This window comes from Cyanistes caeruleus, unplaced genomic scaffold (assembly GCF_971803275.1).
Source record: "Cyanistes caeruleus unplaced genomic scaffold, bCyaCae1.hap1.1 HAP1_SCAFFOLD_65, whole genome shotgun sequence".
In the NCBI taxonomy this organism is placed as follows: domain Eukaryota; kingdom Metazoa; phylum Chordata; class Aves; order Passeriformes; family Paridae; genus Cyanistes; species Cyanistes caeruleus.
In genome coordinates, this window is record NW_028255884.1 from 2,605,826 (window position 1) to 2,621,668 (window position 15,843).

At 50.9% G+C, this 15,843-nt stretch overlaps 1 protein-coding gene across 1 annotated transcript in view; it reads left to right on the top strand.

Annotated features, from left to right (window-relative positions):
- The window catches only part of LOC147647176 (serine/threonine-protein kinase pim-1-like), a 90,580-nt gene that overhangs the window by 7,940 nt on the left and 66,797 nt on the right, over positions 1-15,843 (top strand). Inside the window, exon 2 of the mRNA XM_086872424.1 lies at positions 8,514-8,576. Within this exon, the coding sequence (XP_086728550.1) occupies positions 8,514-8,576 (63 nt within the window). The remainder of the gene's footprint in view (positions 1-8,513; positions 8,577-15,843) is intronic.

Below are 15,843 nucleotides of genomic sequence, written 5' to 3' on the forward strand. Positions count from 1 at the left end.
GCCAGAGTGACTCCCTGTCATTCCCAAGATGGGCCCAGTTGTTCCCAGTCACCTCCAGCATGGTTCCAGTCACAGCCAGCACCTTTGTGGTCACTTCCAGTATGATCCCAGCTAGTTCCAGTAGGATCCCAGTATGACCCCAGCATGGGCACAGCTGCTCCCAGGATTATCCACTGTGGTTCCAGTTGTTCCCATTTACCTGCACTGTGGTTTCAGTCTCTCCCAGTCTATCCCAGTTGCTCTCAATCACTCCTCAGGTGTTTCCAGCCTGATCCCAGTTGCTCCCAGCCACTCCCAGTCACGATGAGTGCAGTCCCAGCTGCTGCCAGTATGGTCCCAGTATTGCCCAGCATGGTCCAACTGCTCCCACTGTGATCCCAGTAGGATGCCAGTTACCCTCAGGTTGGTTCCAGTTGCTCCCTGTCCCTCCCAGCGTGATTCCAGTTGCACCCAGTTGGCCCCAGTATAGTCCCAGTCGCTCCCCAGATGATCCCAGCTGCTCCCTGCATGGTCCCAGTTATGCCCAGCTGGAGTTGCCCCCAGTGTAGACCCTGTCACTCCCAGTTGTTCCCAGTTGTCCCCAGCATGGTTCCCATTGTTCCCAGTGTGTTTTCAGTCATCCCCAGTATGATCACAGACACTCCCAGTATATCCCAGCTGCCCTCAGCATGTCCATAGCCATTCCCAGACACTCCTAGTAATCCCAGTTAGGTGCTTGTTATCCCAGTATGATCTCAGGTCCAGTATATCCCAGTCAAGCTGGGATTCACTCCCTGAATTCACAGCCCCCCCATCCATGGGATCAACACCCCTCTATCCCACAGGTGACCAGGGAGGGGGAGCTCGGCCCAGGTATCCTGGGTGGTTCCTGGGTTGGGTTTTTTGGGGGTGATTATTGGAGAATAAAGAACTCCAAAGCTGAGAAAAAAATGCCCTTTGGGGGGACATTTGGGGTTCCCAGTGGCAGCTGCTGGCAGAGGCAGCCTGGAGGAGCAGAGCGCTGTGTCCCCGAGGACCCCAAAGTGGGGATCTCAGAGAGGGGGAGCGCCATGATTTGTGGGACCCTCAATTAAATAGAGAGGGACAGGGTGTCTCCTTGGACCCCATGCATCCCCAACTAGGGAATAAGGGGAGCAGGGACCATGGGACCCAAAAAACCCCAAGCATCCCTAAGTGGGGAGATGGAAATGGGGGGAACTTTTCAAATTCCTGGCACTCCCAGCAGCCTGAAGAGGTCAGGGACCGAGTAGATGGGGGACCGCCATTACAAGCGTGACCCCCAGAAGCTGGGACAGGGGTGAAAGCCTGAACACCAAAAGGGAGAGAACAGAAATGGGGAACTTCTGGAAAGCATTTTCAGGGCCAAATTTTAGTGGTGTACAATTTTTATGGACCCCATGTCCTGGGTTGCAATGCAAGATGTAACCAAAAGTATGTATTCTATCACCATCTGTTAAAAACTAGTGGAGCAGTTTTCATTATCTCCTACATGACCCATCCCTCATAACTGGGGGATATCTTCTGTTAATGGGCCAGCTGTTAAAACCAGGTGGGGCAGTGTTCTTTATCTCTTCCACCACCCATCCTTCCTCCAGGGGGATATCTTCTGTTAATGGGCCATTGAGTCTCACTGCAGGACTGATAAAATGACATCATTCCATTGTGAGATGCTCCACCCAGGAGGAGGAGCCAAGCATTCCTGCATGGATATAATCTGGGAATCAGAACACCACAGGCAGTCTTTGTCCACTGGATTCCCAGAGGAGAGACCAGACCCATCTACAGCACGGGAACTTCAGAGGTAATGTACACAATTCTATGGGATTATTGCTTCATTGCTTATCTGAGATCACTTTGATATCAAGATTATAATAATTTGGAGAGGGCTGTTGCTTACATTTTTATCAATTTCAATGGGGGTTTCTGCTTTCCTTAGAAAACACCTTTCCTTTCAAACCAAGACACCCCAGATGCCCTGGTGACTTCTAGAGAGGGACTTGGACAGAGGGACCTTCAAACTCAGGATGCTCATTCCTTGTTCTCTCCCGAACCAGGATTTCCCCATCCCAGACCTTGGCGAGATGGATGAGAAGGCTGCAAGGAAGAGGAAGATGTCCCAGGAATCCCAGGCAGGTGAGGAGGAAGTCAGTGCCCCTTTCCCCCTCTCTCCTGCTCCATCTCCCAGCCCAGCAGGGCCCCCGGCTGCAGGACAACCCCGCTGCCGACGCCGTCCTGCCGGGGACGCCCTGGGGGGATCTCCTTCCCCTTCCCTCTGGCACGGAGGCAAATCCCATCCTCTCCTTGTCCTTCCTCCCCCAGACAAGAAGCTAAGAATGGAGACCAGGGAGTACAAATCCATGCGGCAGAACCTCGTGGAAGAGGCTGTTTTGAGCAGCTCCACAATGCAGGAATCCAACGGGGAGGAAAATCCCCAGAGATCCCGCAGGAGGAGGGGCTCCAAACCCATCCCAGGGTGCTCTGAGGAGGAAAGACCCACCCTGTGCCGGGAAGGCGGCCGGAGATCCAGCCAGGGCTCTGAGCTGGTGGTCCATGAGCAGCTTCAGGATGGGGAGAAGCCCTACAAGTGCTTGGAGTGTGGGAAGAGCTTCAGCCAGAGCAACAGCCTGATCCGCCACCAGATGATCCACACTGGGGAATGGGCCTATGAGTGTGGGGAATGTGGGAAGGGCTTCAGCTGCAGCTCCGAACTCATCATCCACCAGCGCATCCACACTGGGGAGAGGCCCTATGAGTGTCCTGAGTGTGGGAAGAGGTTTCACAGCAGCTCCAATCTTGTCCAGCACCAGCCGATTCACACGGATGAGAGGCCCTTTCGCTGCCCTGACTGTGGGGAGGGCTTCAAGCGAAACTCTGCCCTCATCAGGCACCGGCGCATCCACACTGGGGAGAGGCCCTATGAGTGTGGGGAATGTGGGAAGAGCTTCAGAATCAGGTCCGACCTCAATACACACAAACGTATCCACACTGGGGAGAGACCCTACGGGTGTCCCCAGTGTGGGAAGAGCTTCACCCAGAGCTTTCACTTGACCAGACACCAACGGAGGCACCAGTAAGGGAAGTCCTGCGAGTGCCCCAAGTGCAGGAAGAGCTTTCTCCACAGCTGCAGCTTCATCCCCCCTTGGAGAATCCACATTGGGAAGAGAACTGGTGATCCGTGTTCCCTGGGATCCATGCTGGGAAGACACCTGTCCCTCTTCCTGCCCATGGCAATGACATGATGAGAGATCAAAGAACATGAGAGTCTGACCATGGCCCTGTCATATTCAATCCCATCTCAGGTCATTGCCAGGGGTGGGAAAAGGACTACCTCTCTCTCGCCAGAGGAGAAGAGTGTTTTTTCTTGGCAGGAGGAAATACGTGGCCAGGAAGAGCCAGTCAGTCGCATTTTAGTTTTCCCTATGAATAGTTTGTCTTATCCCTTCTGTTATCCACATTGTTTCTGTTCCCATTTGTTCCTTATCCCGTTGCTGTTCCAAATAAATTGTTCTTATCCCAGCTCGGGATCTTTGCCTTTTGTGCTTTCCATGGCAGGTGGGAGGGAAGCGAGCGAAGGTGCAGTTTTAGCGGGAGCAGGAAATTGGGGAATGCCATTCCTGAAGCCCAGCCTGTGGAAACTGAGCATCCCAGCTGGTGCCAGGCCTGATTGCCATGGCAGCAGCCTTGGGAGCGGGTCCCTGGCTGGGGGCTGCGGGAACCTCTTCCCTCTGGTGCCCAGGGACAGGAGTGGAGGGAGCGGCTGGAGCTGAGGCGGGCAGGTTTAGGCTGGATGTGAGGAAAAGGTTTTTCCCGCGAGGCTGCTGGGGCACTGAACAGGCTCCCCAGGGAAGGCTCCCAGCTCCAGGGCTGGCTGAGCTCCAGCAGCGTTTGGCCAGCGCTGCCAGGCCCAGGCTGGGATTGTTGGGGTGTCCTGTGCAGGGCCAGCAGTTGGACTGGAGGATCCCCATGGTTCTCTCCCAACTCAGCCAATTCTGTGGCTCTGGCATCCCATGAGCCTGGGGATGGGACTGCAAATGGTTGCCATGGCAATGGACTCTGGCTCCAGGTCTGAGACAGGCAGAGACAGGGGCTCCACAGAGACCTCCCAGGGATTTCTGGGGATGCTGAAGAGCCGTGTGGTCAGACGCAGTCACAGCAATTCCATGGTGACATCCCATCCCCTTGGGCTGCAATGGCACCGCTCTGTCACAGGCACTCCCGGGGGCTCCACGGTGACATCCCAGGAGTCCCCAGGCTGCCAAAGAGCCGGGATGTCACAGACACTCCCAAGGCTTCCTGTCATGGGCAGAGTGGGAGCTTCAGGCAAAAGCTTTATTTCTTTATTGGAGAAACTCCTGCTGAGTCATGAGGTAGACAAATGACACCCAACAGCCACCAGGAATCTTCAAACCCTTCCAGGATGTCTAGACTTTTACATTCCTTTTAAGAGAGGAGACTGGGAGTGGCAGGATCCAATCCCAGCCCCAGAGTTTGTCAAAGGCTTATGTGTAAATATTAGACAGGAGGAATTGAACCCTAATGCAATTTGTCCCACAGGATTAACAATGGAATACCAGAGATACTGATTTAAATACAGATGTGATTTATTCTGATCATGATTAGACAGAAAGATCTATTTACAGCAGAGCATAAATTAAAAAAAGTTATTTACTCCGGAGTAGAGGAGCTATAACAATTGTTAGACTACAGTGCCCTAGGAAGCAGTTTTGAAGTAAACAGGGCCTTGCTGGAGTTGTTTGAGCCTATTCCAGGCACAGCCTCCTGCTCCAGCAGGAACTGCCTTTCCTGTGCCATGGCCAGGGCAGATCCTGCTGCAGGAAAAGCCCCAGTCCAGCCCCAACCCAGGGAAGGGCTCGGGCACAAGTGCAGAGTGCCGTGCTGGGAGCTGTGCCAGGGACAGCCTGAGGCACCAAAGGCACCTTGGCAGCAGCAGCTGCTTCCAGGCCATGGCCAGAAGGCTCCCTTGGCACCCCGGCCTGGTGGCCAGCACTGCAGAGCTGCTGCTTCAGGGCTCATTTCTGGCTGGGCTCTGAAAAGCCACTGCTGCTCCAGGAGCCTGACTGGGAAGCAATTGGCCCCAGCACCTTGGGGACAAGATAATAATGAAACAACTCTTCATGGCAGCAGAGACAAGGCAGGGGCAGAGGAAAGGGGAGAGCCAGGCCCAGGGGACATGGCTGCAATGGTGATGGCTGTGAGGTCAGTGCCACTGCAGCAGCCTGGCTGGCCCTCAGCAGACATTCTGGCCAGGAGGGTTGTGAGGGCACCCAGCACATGAGAGAACCCACACAACAGGAGTTCCATCCTTGGGGAGGGGAGGGGCTTTCACTGTGTCAGGTTGCACAGAGCTCTTGCTCTGGGAGCAGTCCTGGGATGGGGCATCCATTTGTCTGGAAAAGCAGCTGCAGTTTTGTGCCACTCTGATTGTAAAATATTTCCTCCTTCTAACAAATCTAAATCCATTCTTCTTCAGCTTAATTAGATTGATCCTTGATCTGTCACTGCAAGATTTGGGAGAAAATAATTCTGACCAGCGTTTCCATTTTAACAGACCATGGATAGGACCCAAAAATCTCCCAGGATGAGATTTGGAGGCCTCATCACATAAGCAGCAGGTAGAGGCTGAGGGCCCTGGGCTGTGCAGCTGCAAGGCCCTGCCAGAGGCAACTTGTGCAGCCCTTTGGCCATGGCTGCTGGCCCTGGGCCTGAGGCCAGCAGGGGACAAGTGACCCTGGCAGCCCTGGGGCCTCATTGCCTCCTTGTCCCTGCTCAGCAGCCTGGCAGGGGCCGCCCCATGGTGCTGCCCTTGGCATTGCACATCCCCACATGCCAGTGGCCCGGGAAGAGCCCTGAGCAATGAGGGAGGGACAGCATCTGCCTTGCCAGGGGCTGGGGCTCAGCCCTTGGCCCTTGCCATTCCTGAAACACATCCAGCTTTGCTCAGCACCACAGACACCTTTCCCTTGCTTGTCCCCAGCTGCCATCAGGGCCTCCAGTCTTCTGCTCTACCTGGAACCTGGGGACGCTTTCTCACTCGTGTCTCTCATTTCAACTACAAGAAACTTCAGTGTTTCCATCTGACTTGGAGCTCTTGAGGAGTTTCTGGAGCACACTCTGAGGGACTGAGAGTGATGCCAAGAGCCCCAAAGGCCCGAGAGGGTGATGAAAGTGCTGGTGCTGTGTCTGTGCTGCTGAGCTGGGCCGGGCTCCTGGCCCAGAGGCAGCTCCTGGCAAAGGCAGCGCTGCAGAGAGACAGCTCTGGCCAGGAGCAGCTCCTGAGCACAGCCCAGCAGGGCTGGGGCCCTGCCAGGGCAGCTCAGGGACACAGAGAGCAGGCCCAGACAGAGCTGCCAGGGGCTCAGCACTGGCAGGGGCTGTGGGATGTGCCAGAGGGGGCTGTGTCCCAGCAGCACCTCTGTGGCTGTGTCCTGGAGCCCCAGAGCAGCTGTGATGCCAGAAAGGGGCTGTGTGACCCTCCGAGTGGGGCTGTGTGAGGTCACAGATGGGGCTGTGACACGACAGAGTTTGTTGTGTGAGGTCACTGAGCAACTACAGCGTCATAGAGGGGATTCTGTGACATCAGAAAGACGTGTGTGATGTCACAGTGTGGCTGTATGACATCACAGAGTGGGCTGGGTGATGTTACTTAGTGGGTTGTGACATCAGAGACATGACTATGACATCAGAGGTCGAATGTACATCATTACAGAAAGGATTCTGACATCACAGAGCAGGTTGTGACATGACAGAGCCACCACGGGGTGGATTGTGATATCACTGGTTGGTTGTGAGACATCACAGAACAGGCTGTCAAGTCACATGGTGGTGATATGAAATCCTAGAGTGGGCAGTGACATCATAGTGTCATGGAGTTACTTTACCTTTAAGGGAGTTGGAGTTGCTGGGAAGTGCTTGGAGTCTTTTCTCCTGACCAATTATCGGTCATTGCTGGGAATTGACAGTAGTTTAGGCCATTGAAAAGTGGGATCAACTTGTGAACCCTACCTTAAAATGTAAAAGCAGAGCTCTCTGGGTTCTCTTTGTTTTCTGGCTGTGGAGGGTGGCGGAGCTCCAGGCCTCCCGTCCCTGCCCAGGCCATGCGGCCGGGCGGGGATGGGGCCGGGCCTGCCCCGTCTCCTGGCCGGGAGATGGGGGGGCCTGGGGAAGGTTTTTCTCGGGCCCGGGCGGAGCCGATCTCTGGCTCGGCTGCAGGTTTTGCTGTAACTAATTCACTAGAAACTGCCCAGTGAAGAAAGAGAGAAGCCCTGGACTTGCAGCGGGTTGGAGCAGCGACCACACGCTCCAGAGCAGCCATGAGGAACCTTCCATCGCAGACGGCTCCAGCTCCTGTTCGGCAGAGATCTCCGAACCATCTACAAAAGCCTGGGCAAGATGTTAACTCTTTCATTACCCAGATGAGACTTGCGGATTAATCTTTTTATCCAGAGAGAGAGAGAGAGAGAGATCAACATGAAAAGAGACTTTATAAACTACCAGTGACAAGAAAGAAAAGAAGCTTCAGGAAAGGTAGAGAATTAAGAAGATGCTTTAATTAAGCTGAAATATCTCCCTGTTAAAACTATGGAGATGGACAATGAAGTCCTGAAAAGAACTCCTTTAATTCATGATATAGGATCTAGAGAGGAATAGTGTTCAAAGTGTAAATTTGAGTAAAGAGTAATTATAGTATAGTGAAGTGCTGGGAGATTAAAAGCCTTGAGAGGCAATGAAAAAACTGTTGAGAGATTTGAAGCCTTGAGAGGCAATGAGAAAACTGTTTTCTGGTGAAGCTCACAGAAACAGATGAAGAAGACTTTTTTTTTTTTTTTTGCCTTTGAATAACTTATCCTTAAAAATGCTATCTCTAGACGCATGGCCCATACACACTTCAGAGTGATGTGAAAATGAGAGGAGTGAACTCTAATAATAGCAGCTCTAGACAGCTAACATTAGGGCAATAGAAAACTATAACAAAAATAGTTTTCTTGTGAGAAACTCCATAAATTAACAGGAAGAAACTTCTGTTTCTCTATAAAGACGGGTGAAAAGACTAGCAAGAATTGGGACTGTTTTAACTATCAGAGTTCCAGAGTTTTTGTCTCTGTTGTCATGTGAACAAGGGAATAGTGGGTAGATAAGGGATGGAAAGGTTTTTCTGGAAGTTTATTCTGGTGTTCTTATTATTGTAGTTTGTCAATAAACTTTTTTTTTTTATTCCCTTTTAAGTTGTATGCCTGTTTTGCTCTTGTTCTAATCCATATCTCACAGCAAGAAGTAAGTAATTTTCTTAGTTATTGGTTTAAAACCACGACACATACCTGGCATGGGGTCCCCATGTCCATCACCAGCAGGTTTCCCAAAACAACCTTGGGACCCCCAATTTCATCCCCGGGATCGCCCAAATTCCCCCATCAGGGTTCCTGTAAACCCCCTTGAGAACCCCCCAAATACCACCGTGGCCCTAAAAACACCCAGAACTTCCGAAAACCCCCCAGGAAACCCTCACAAAGGTTTATACCCAGCATGAGGACCCCATCGCCTTCATCGGCATCACCCAGGTACCCCCAAACCCCTCCCGGGACCCCCAACCCCTCCCGGGCTCCACTGCCGGAACCAACGGGAGCGGTGTTGCCCTTTTAAGAGGAGTTACAGTGGGACCCGACAACACCGGGGGCCCTTAAAGCGGCCATGGTAGAGAGAACCCCCAAAATCCACCCTGGGGGACAAAACATCCCCTACAGGGGCTTGGGGTGGGGACACCCCTAAAAATGTCACTTAAAGCCATCATGATCCCCCCTCAAAAGGGGCTTGTGGGGCTGCGGCCGCACAAACACCCTAAAATGGGGAGGAAAAAACACCCCTGTAGTGGTGGGATCCCCCCCAAAAAACCTGAAAAAGAGAAAAACTCCTCTTGAGAGGGGCCTGAAGACCCTGAAAGGCCCTGGAAGAGGGACAAGATCCCCTCCTGTGCTGGGGCCTCCCCGAGCCGGGAACTCTCCCGTTCCTGCACTCGGGGGAGCCCCGAACGACGGCGGCTCCTGGGCTGAGCCCCCCTCAGCCGGGGCTGCGGGGGGAACTGGGGGGGCTGGGACGGGGCTTGGGGCTCCTGGGGTGAACTGGGGGACCCTCAGTGCTCCCACCTCCCCCTGTTCCCCTGTCCCGCCCCGTTCCCATTGTTCCCCCAAAGCTCCGCTGCCCCCAGCTCGGTTTGGGGGGGACCCAGCCCTTTCCCATCGTGTCCCGGCCCGGCCCCGCTCACCCGAGGGCTCCGAACCACGCCCAGGGACAGAGGAGGGACAGAGGAGGAGGAAGAGGAGGGACAGAGGAGGAGGAAGAGGAGGGACAGAGCAGGAGGAAGAGGAGGGACAGAATAGGAGGAAGAGGAGGAGCAGGAGGGGGAAGAGCTGGAGCAGGCAGAGGAGGCTCCACCTGCGCTCCCCGCTCTCTGCATCTGCAGCTCCTTCGGGACCATCGCCCCCCATCCCGCAGGTGCCCGGGGAGGGGGAGCTCGCCCCAAATACCCCGGGGCTCCCTGGCTTTGGGGTTTTTGGGGGGGATGTTTGGGGATGGCAGGGCTCCAGAGCCGAGCCGCAGATGCCCCTCGGGGACACCCCGGGGGTCCCCGGGAGGTGTTTTTGGGGGGTCCCGGTGGCGGTGGCGGCAGAGCCCCGGCAAAGGGGCCGGGGGGATGCGGGTCCGGCATGGCCGGGAAAGGGGTTCGGGGCTCCCGGTGCCGGCAGTGGCTGCTCCCAGCATTGCCCAGTTGCTCACCCCGTGTGCCTCCAGTTTCCTCTGTGCCCCACTATAAACCAAATCACTCGCAGGCATTCCCTATTAGAGTACAATTTGTCTCCAGTTTATCCCATTTTTTCACATTTTTATTCAATTATTTCCCATTTTTATCCCAATTTCATACAATTTTTCCCCCATTTTTATCCTATTTTTTTATTTTTCCCCATTTTTCCCCCATGTTTCCGCTTTTTGCCTCTATTTTTCCCCTTTTTAACTCATTTTTCCTCAATTTTTCCCAATTTTTCTGATTTTTTCCCAATTTTTTCCTGCATTTTTACTCAATTTTTCCCCATGTTTTCCTCAGTTTCCCCCATTTTTTTCCCATTTGTAATCCATTTTTTCCCTGTTTCCCCATTTTACCCTCTTTTTGCTTCATAGACCCTATTTTTCACCCATGATCTCTCCTATTTTCCCCATTTTCTTCCAATTTTCCCCCCTTTTTGCTTCATTTTTACAATTTTTATTCCCATTTTATCCCATTTTTTTCCCAGTTTCCCCCATTTTTTTCCTCATTTTTATTCTGGTTTTATTTTTCCAGAATTTTATCCCCGTTTTCTTTCATTTTTTTTCCTCCAATTTTCCAATTTTCCCTCCATTTCCATTCCATTTCCCACAACTTTCTCCCATTTTCATCCCATTTTTTCTCCATTTCTTCCAACTTTTGCTCCATTTTTTCTCTTTTTCCCCATTTTTCCCCATTTTTTTCTAGTTTTCCCCAACTCTTCCACATTTTTCCTCCATTTCCATCCTATTTTCCCCCATTTCCCCCAATCCTTCCCATTTAATTATCAAAAAAAATTAATATTTTAGGTGGGGAGGAATTAAAATTTTTGGGGAAAAAATTGAAATTTTGTCGGGAAAAAAAGGGTGTTTTGTGGGCAAAAGTCCATGAATTTGAATCACAGCTTTCCCATGATTTTTCCATGATTTTTTCATGATTTCCCGCTGGAAGGAGGCGTGGGACTCATCCGAACATTCTGGAAGCTGTAAGAGGACCAGGCCATCAGCCTTCCGAAAAACCCGAACCAGCTCATCCGCAATTTCACCTTTCCTCAGTTCTCGGATTCCCAGGTCTGGAAATTCTTCCACAACCTCCCAGGTAGGCAATTCCCAAAATTCCTTGGAAAAATGGAATAAAGGGATTTCAATCCGTTTTTTCCCCTGATTTTTCTCATTTTTTCCCAGTTTTTTTCCCAGCTTTTTAAGATAATTTTCCTCTTTGTATTCCTCGGTTTTTCCCTGAATTTTCCCAATTTTTTTCCCAATTTTTTCTATTTTTTTCCATTTTTTTCCTGATTTTTCCTGATTTTTCCCATTTTTTCCCTGCTTTTCTCCTTGTTTTCCCAATTTTTTCCCAGTTTTTTCACAAATTTTCCTGATTTTTTTCCCTGATTTTCGCCTGGTTTTTCCCTCTTCTTTTCTCAAGTTTTTCCGTCTTTTTTGTAACTTCTTAAATTTTTACCTGATTTTTCTGTTTTTTCCTGTATTTTCCCAATTTTTTCCCAGATTTTTCCCAGTTTTTTCCCTGATTTTCCCTCAATTTTTCATTATTTTATTCTGATTTTTTTCCTGGGTTTTTTTTCCTGATTTTTTCCAGGTTTTATTCACTTTTTCTTTTCCTGATTTTTCATTCATTTTTCATAATTTTTAAAATTTTTTTCCCCATTTTTTCTTGATTTTTCTCTCTGATTTGTCCAAATATTACCCCATTTTTTCTTTAATTTTTCTGACTTTTGCCTGTTTCTTTCCTAAATATTTCCTGGCTTTTCCCCAGTTTTTTCCCATTTTTCGTTGTGGTCTTTTTTCCCGTTTTCTTTTCCTCATTGTTTTCCTGATTTTTTTTTTTAATTTTTCTCAAATTTTTCCTGCTCTTCTTCCTCTTTCTTTTCATGATTTTTCCCAGTTTTTTCCCAATTTTTTTCTCCCAGTTTTTTCCTGATTTTTCCCTCTTCTTTTCCCAATTTTTTCCTCATTATTCTCAGATTTTTTCACAATTTTTCCCTGATTTTTCCCTATATTTCTTAAGTTTTTAAGCGATTTTACCCGATTTTTTCCAGGTTTCTTTCCTCACTCATCTCAATTTTCCCAATTTTTTCATAATTTTTTTCCTTATTTTCCCCATTTTTTCCTGAGTTTTTCAGATATTTTTTTCCTGATTTTTTCCTCTTTCTTTTCTGATTTTTTTCAATTTTTCCCAATTTTTGGTCAAAATTTTCCTTGGTTTTTGTATTTTTTTCCAGTTTTTTTCTCAGTTTTTTCCCTGATTTTTCCCTTTTCCTTTCCCAAATTTTTCTGGTTTTCCCCAATTTTTTCCTGATTTTTTTCTTTTTTTTTTTTTCTGAATTTTTATCCTGTTCCTATTTTTTTCCCTGATTTTTCCCTGATTTATCTTTTTTATAAATTGTTTTTCTAATTTTTTTTCTGCTTTTTTTGCAATTTATTCTCAAATATATCAGATTTCTTCCTTGATTTTTCCAAATTTTTTCCAATTTTTTAATGATTTTTCTGGATTTTTCCCGAGGTTTTTAATCTTTTTTTTCCTGATATTTTTCCCTGATTTTTCCTAATTTTTTTCACGCCTTTCCTAATTTTTCCTGATTTTTCCCTATTCTTTTCCCAAATTTTTCCTACTTTTCTCCCAATTTATTCTCAAATTTCCCTGATTTTTCCTGGTTTTTTTGCATTTTTTTCCCCATTTTTTCCAGATTTTATTTCTCTTTCTTTTCCTTAGTTTCCCCGATTTTTCCCAATCCTTTCCCAGTTTTATTCCTGATTTTCCCCATTTTTCCCCCAATTTTTTCCTGTTTTTTTCCTGATTTTTCCTTCTTTTCCTATTTTTTCTGATTTCTTCCCCATTTTTTCTGATTTTTACTGATTTTTCCCAGTTTTTTTCCACTTTCCTGATTTTTTCCCCAGTTTTTCCTTGAGGTATTTTTTTTTCCCCCAGATTTTTCCTGGTTTTCCCCAGTTTTCTCTCAAATTTTTTCCGTGCTTTTTCCCCCCTTTTTTTTTATATCTCCCTGTTTTGGTTGTTTTGGGTTTTTTTTGCTTTTCCCTGATTTTTCTCTTATATTTTCCTTGAATTTATCTTGGTTTTTTTCCCATTTTTTCCCTCACACAGTTTCCTTCACACTCCCAGTCTAATCCCAGTCACTCCCAGTATGAGGCCAGTGGCCCCCAGTTGCTCCCTGGCAGTGCCAGTGTGACCCCAGTAGCCTCCAGTGTGATCCCTGGGACTCCCTGTCTCTCCCAGTATATCCCAGTCAGCCCCAGCATGCTCCCAGTCATTCCCAGCTCCTCCCAGTTGCTCTCAGCATGATCCCAGTTGTTCCCAGCCACTCCCAGTCAATCCCAGTATGATTCCAGTCACCCTCAGTGGGATCCCAGTCTCAGCCAGCAGGGACCCAGCTGCTCCCACTGTGATCCCAGTATGATCCCAGTTGAGTATGATCCCAGAATAGTTGTAATTCTTCCCAGTTCCTACCGGTATGATCCCAGTTGTCCCTGGAATAGACCCAGTCCATCTCAGCACGGTTCCACTCACTCCCAGTTTCTCCCAGTGTGGTTCCAGCTGTTCCCAGTATGGTCACAGACACTCCCAGTATATCCCAGCTGCCCGCAGCATGCTTGTGCTCATTCCCAGTCATTCCCAGTTACCCCAGTAAGGTTCCAGTTACCCCAGTCCAAACCAGTCCCTGCCAGTGCTGCCACTCCTGGGATCCCCCAGCCCTCTCTGCGTTCCCCGGTCCCACATCTCCCCAGAGTAGCCCCAAGGGCTGGCAGTCCCCAGCCAGGGTCCCCAGCCAGCCCCAGGTTGGATCTGCAGCCCCCAATTTTCCCAGTTTCCCTCTCCTTTTCCCCGGGCCGGGTTCCCCCCGTCCCCAGCGGGTGGGAGCAGCGGAGAGCCCCGCGCTGCCCATCCCGACCTGTCCCGGCTCCATCCCCGCTCCTGCCGTGGGCTGTGAGGGGTTTGGGAACGGGGCACCGAGGGTGTCACTGCTCCTGGGGGAGGAGGAGGAGAGATGGAAGAGGAGGGATGAAGAAGGAGAGTGAGAAGGGATGGACGTAGGAGAAGAAGCTGGCGTTAGGGAGGAAGAAGAAGAGGAGGGACAAAGGAGGATCATGGAAAGGAGGAGGAAACATGAGGTCGAGCACTCCCTGAATTCACAGCCCCTTGTCACCCATGAGATCCCACCCGTGGGATCATCACCCCCTATCCCAGCAATGACCAGGGAGGGGGAGCTTGACCCAGATATCCTGGGGGGTGCCTGGGTTGAGTTTTTCTGGGGGAATGTTTGGAGAATGAAGAACTCCAAAGCTAAGCAGAAAATGCCCCTTGGGGGGACATTGGGGGGTCCTGGTGGCGGCTGCTCTCAGAGGCAGCCTGGGGGAGCAGAGCCCTGTGACTCCCAGGACCCCAAAGTGGGGAGCCCAGAGAGGGGGAGCGCCACAATTCAAAGGACCCTCAACAGCCTGGAGTGGGGCAGGGGGGACTCCTTGGACCTTCTGCACCCCAAAGCAGAGAGTAAGGGGATAAGGGACCATAGGAATCCAAAAAGCCCCATCATTCCTAAATGAGGAGATGGAAACGGGGGGAACGTTTTGGATTCCAGGCACTCCCAGCAACCTGGGGTAGGCAGGGACCGAGCAGACAAAGGAACCCCAGTGCAAGCTTGACCCCCAGCAGCTGGGACGGGGGGAATCCCCAAACCGCAACTGGGAGAGAACAGAGATGGGGAACTCCTGGGAGGCATTTTCAGGGCTGAATTTTGGTGTTTGGGGGGTTTTTATGGGCCCCAGATGCCCGGTGACTTCTAGAGATGAACTTGATCACGAGGAACACCCTAACCCAATGTACTCATGCATTGTATATTTCCGGAAACAAGGATTTCTCATTCCCAAACCTTGGCCAGATGGAGAGGGCAGCTGGGATGAAGAGGAAGATGCCCCAGGACACCCAGGCAGGTGAGGAGGAAGTCAGTGCCCCTTTCCCCCTCTCTCCTGCTCCATCTCCCAGCCCAGCCTGGCCCCCGGCTGCAGGACAACCCCGCTGCCGACGCCGTCCTGCCGGGGACGCGCTGGGGGGATCTCCTTCCCCTTCCCTCTGGCACGGAGGCAAATCCCATCCTCTCCTTGTCCTTGCTCCCCCAGACAAGGAGCTGAGGATGGAGACCAGGGAGGACAAATCCCCACGGCAGAACCTCATGGAAGAGGCCATTTTGAGCAGCTCCACACCACAGGAACCCAATGGGGAGGAAAATCCCTGGAGATCCCGCCGGAGGAGGGGCTCCAAACCCATCCCAGGGTGCTCTGAGGAGGAAAGACCCACCCTGTGCCGGGAAGGTGGCCGGAGATCCAGCCAGGGCTCTGAGCTGGTGGTCCATGAGCAGCTTCAGGATGGGGAGAAGCCCTACAAGTGCTTGGAGTGTGGGAAGAGCTTCAGGTCGAGCACCAAACTGATCTGCCACCAGATGATCCACACTGGGGAATGGGCCTACGAGTGTGGGGAATGTGGGAAGGGCTTCAGCTTTAACTCGCAACTCATCCGTCACCAGCGCATCCACACTGGGGAGAGGCCCTACGAGTGTCCCGAGTGTGGGAAGAGGTTTCAGAGGAGCTCCCATCTCCTCAGGCACCAGCGGATTCACACGGATGAGAGGCCCTTCCGCTGCCCCAAGTGCAGGAAAGGCTTCAAGCAAAATTCCCACCTCTTCAGGCACTGGCACATCCACACTGGGGAGAGGCCCTACGAGTGTTCCGAGTGTGGGAAGAGGTTTCAGACCAGCTCCACTCTCCTCGTGCACCAGCGGATTCACACGGATGAGAGGCCCTTCCGCTGCCCTGACTGTGGGGAGGGCTTCAAGCAAAACTCCCACCTCATCAGGCACCGGCGCATCCACACTGGGGAGAGGCCCTATGAGTGTGGGGAATGTGGGAAAAGCTTCAGCCAGAGCTCCAGCCTGATCAGCCACCAGAGGATCCACACCGGAGATCGGCCCTATGAGTGTGGGCAATGTGGGATGACCTTCAGCC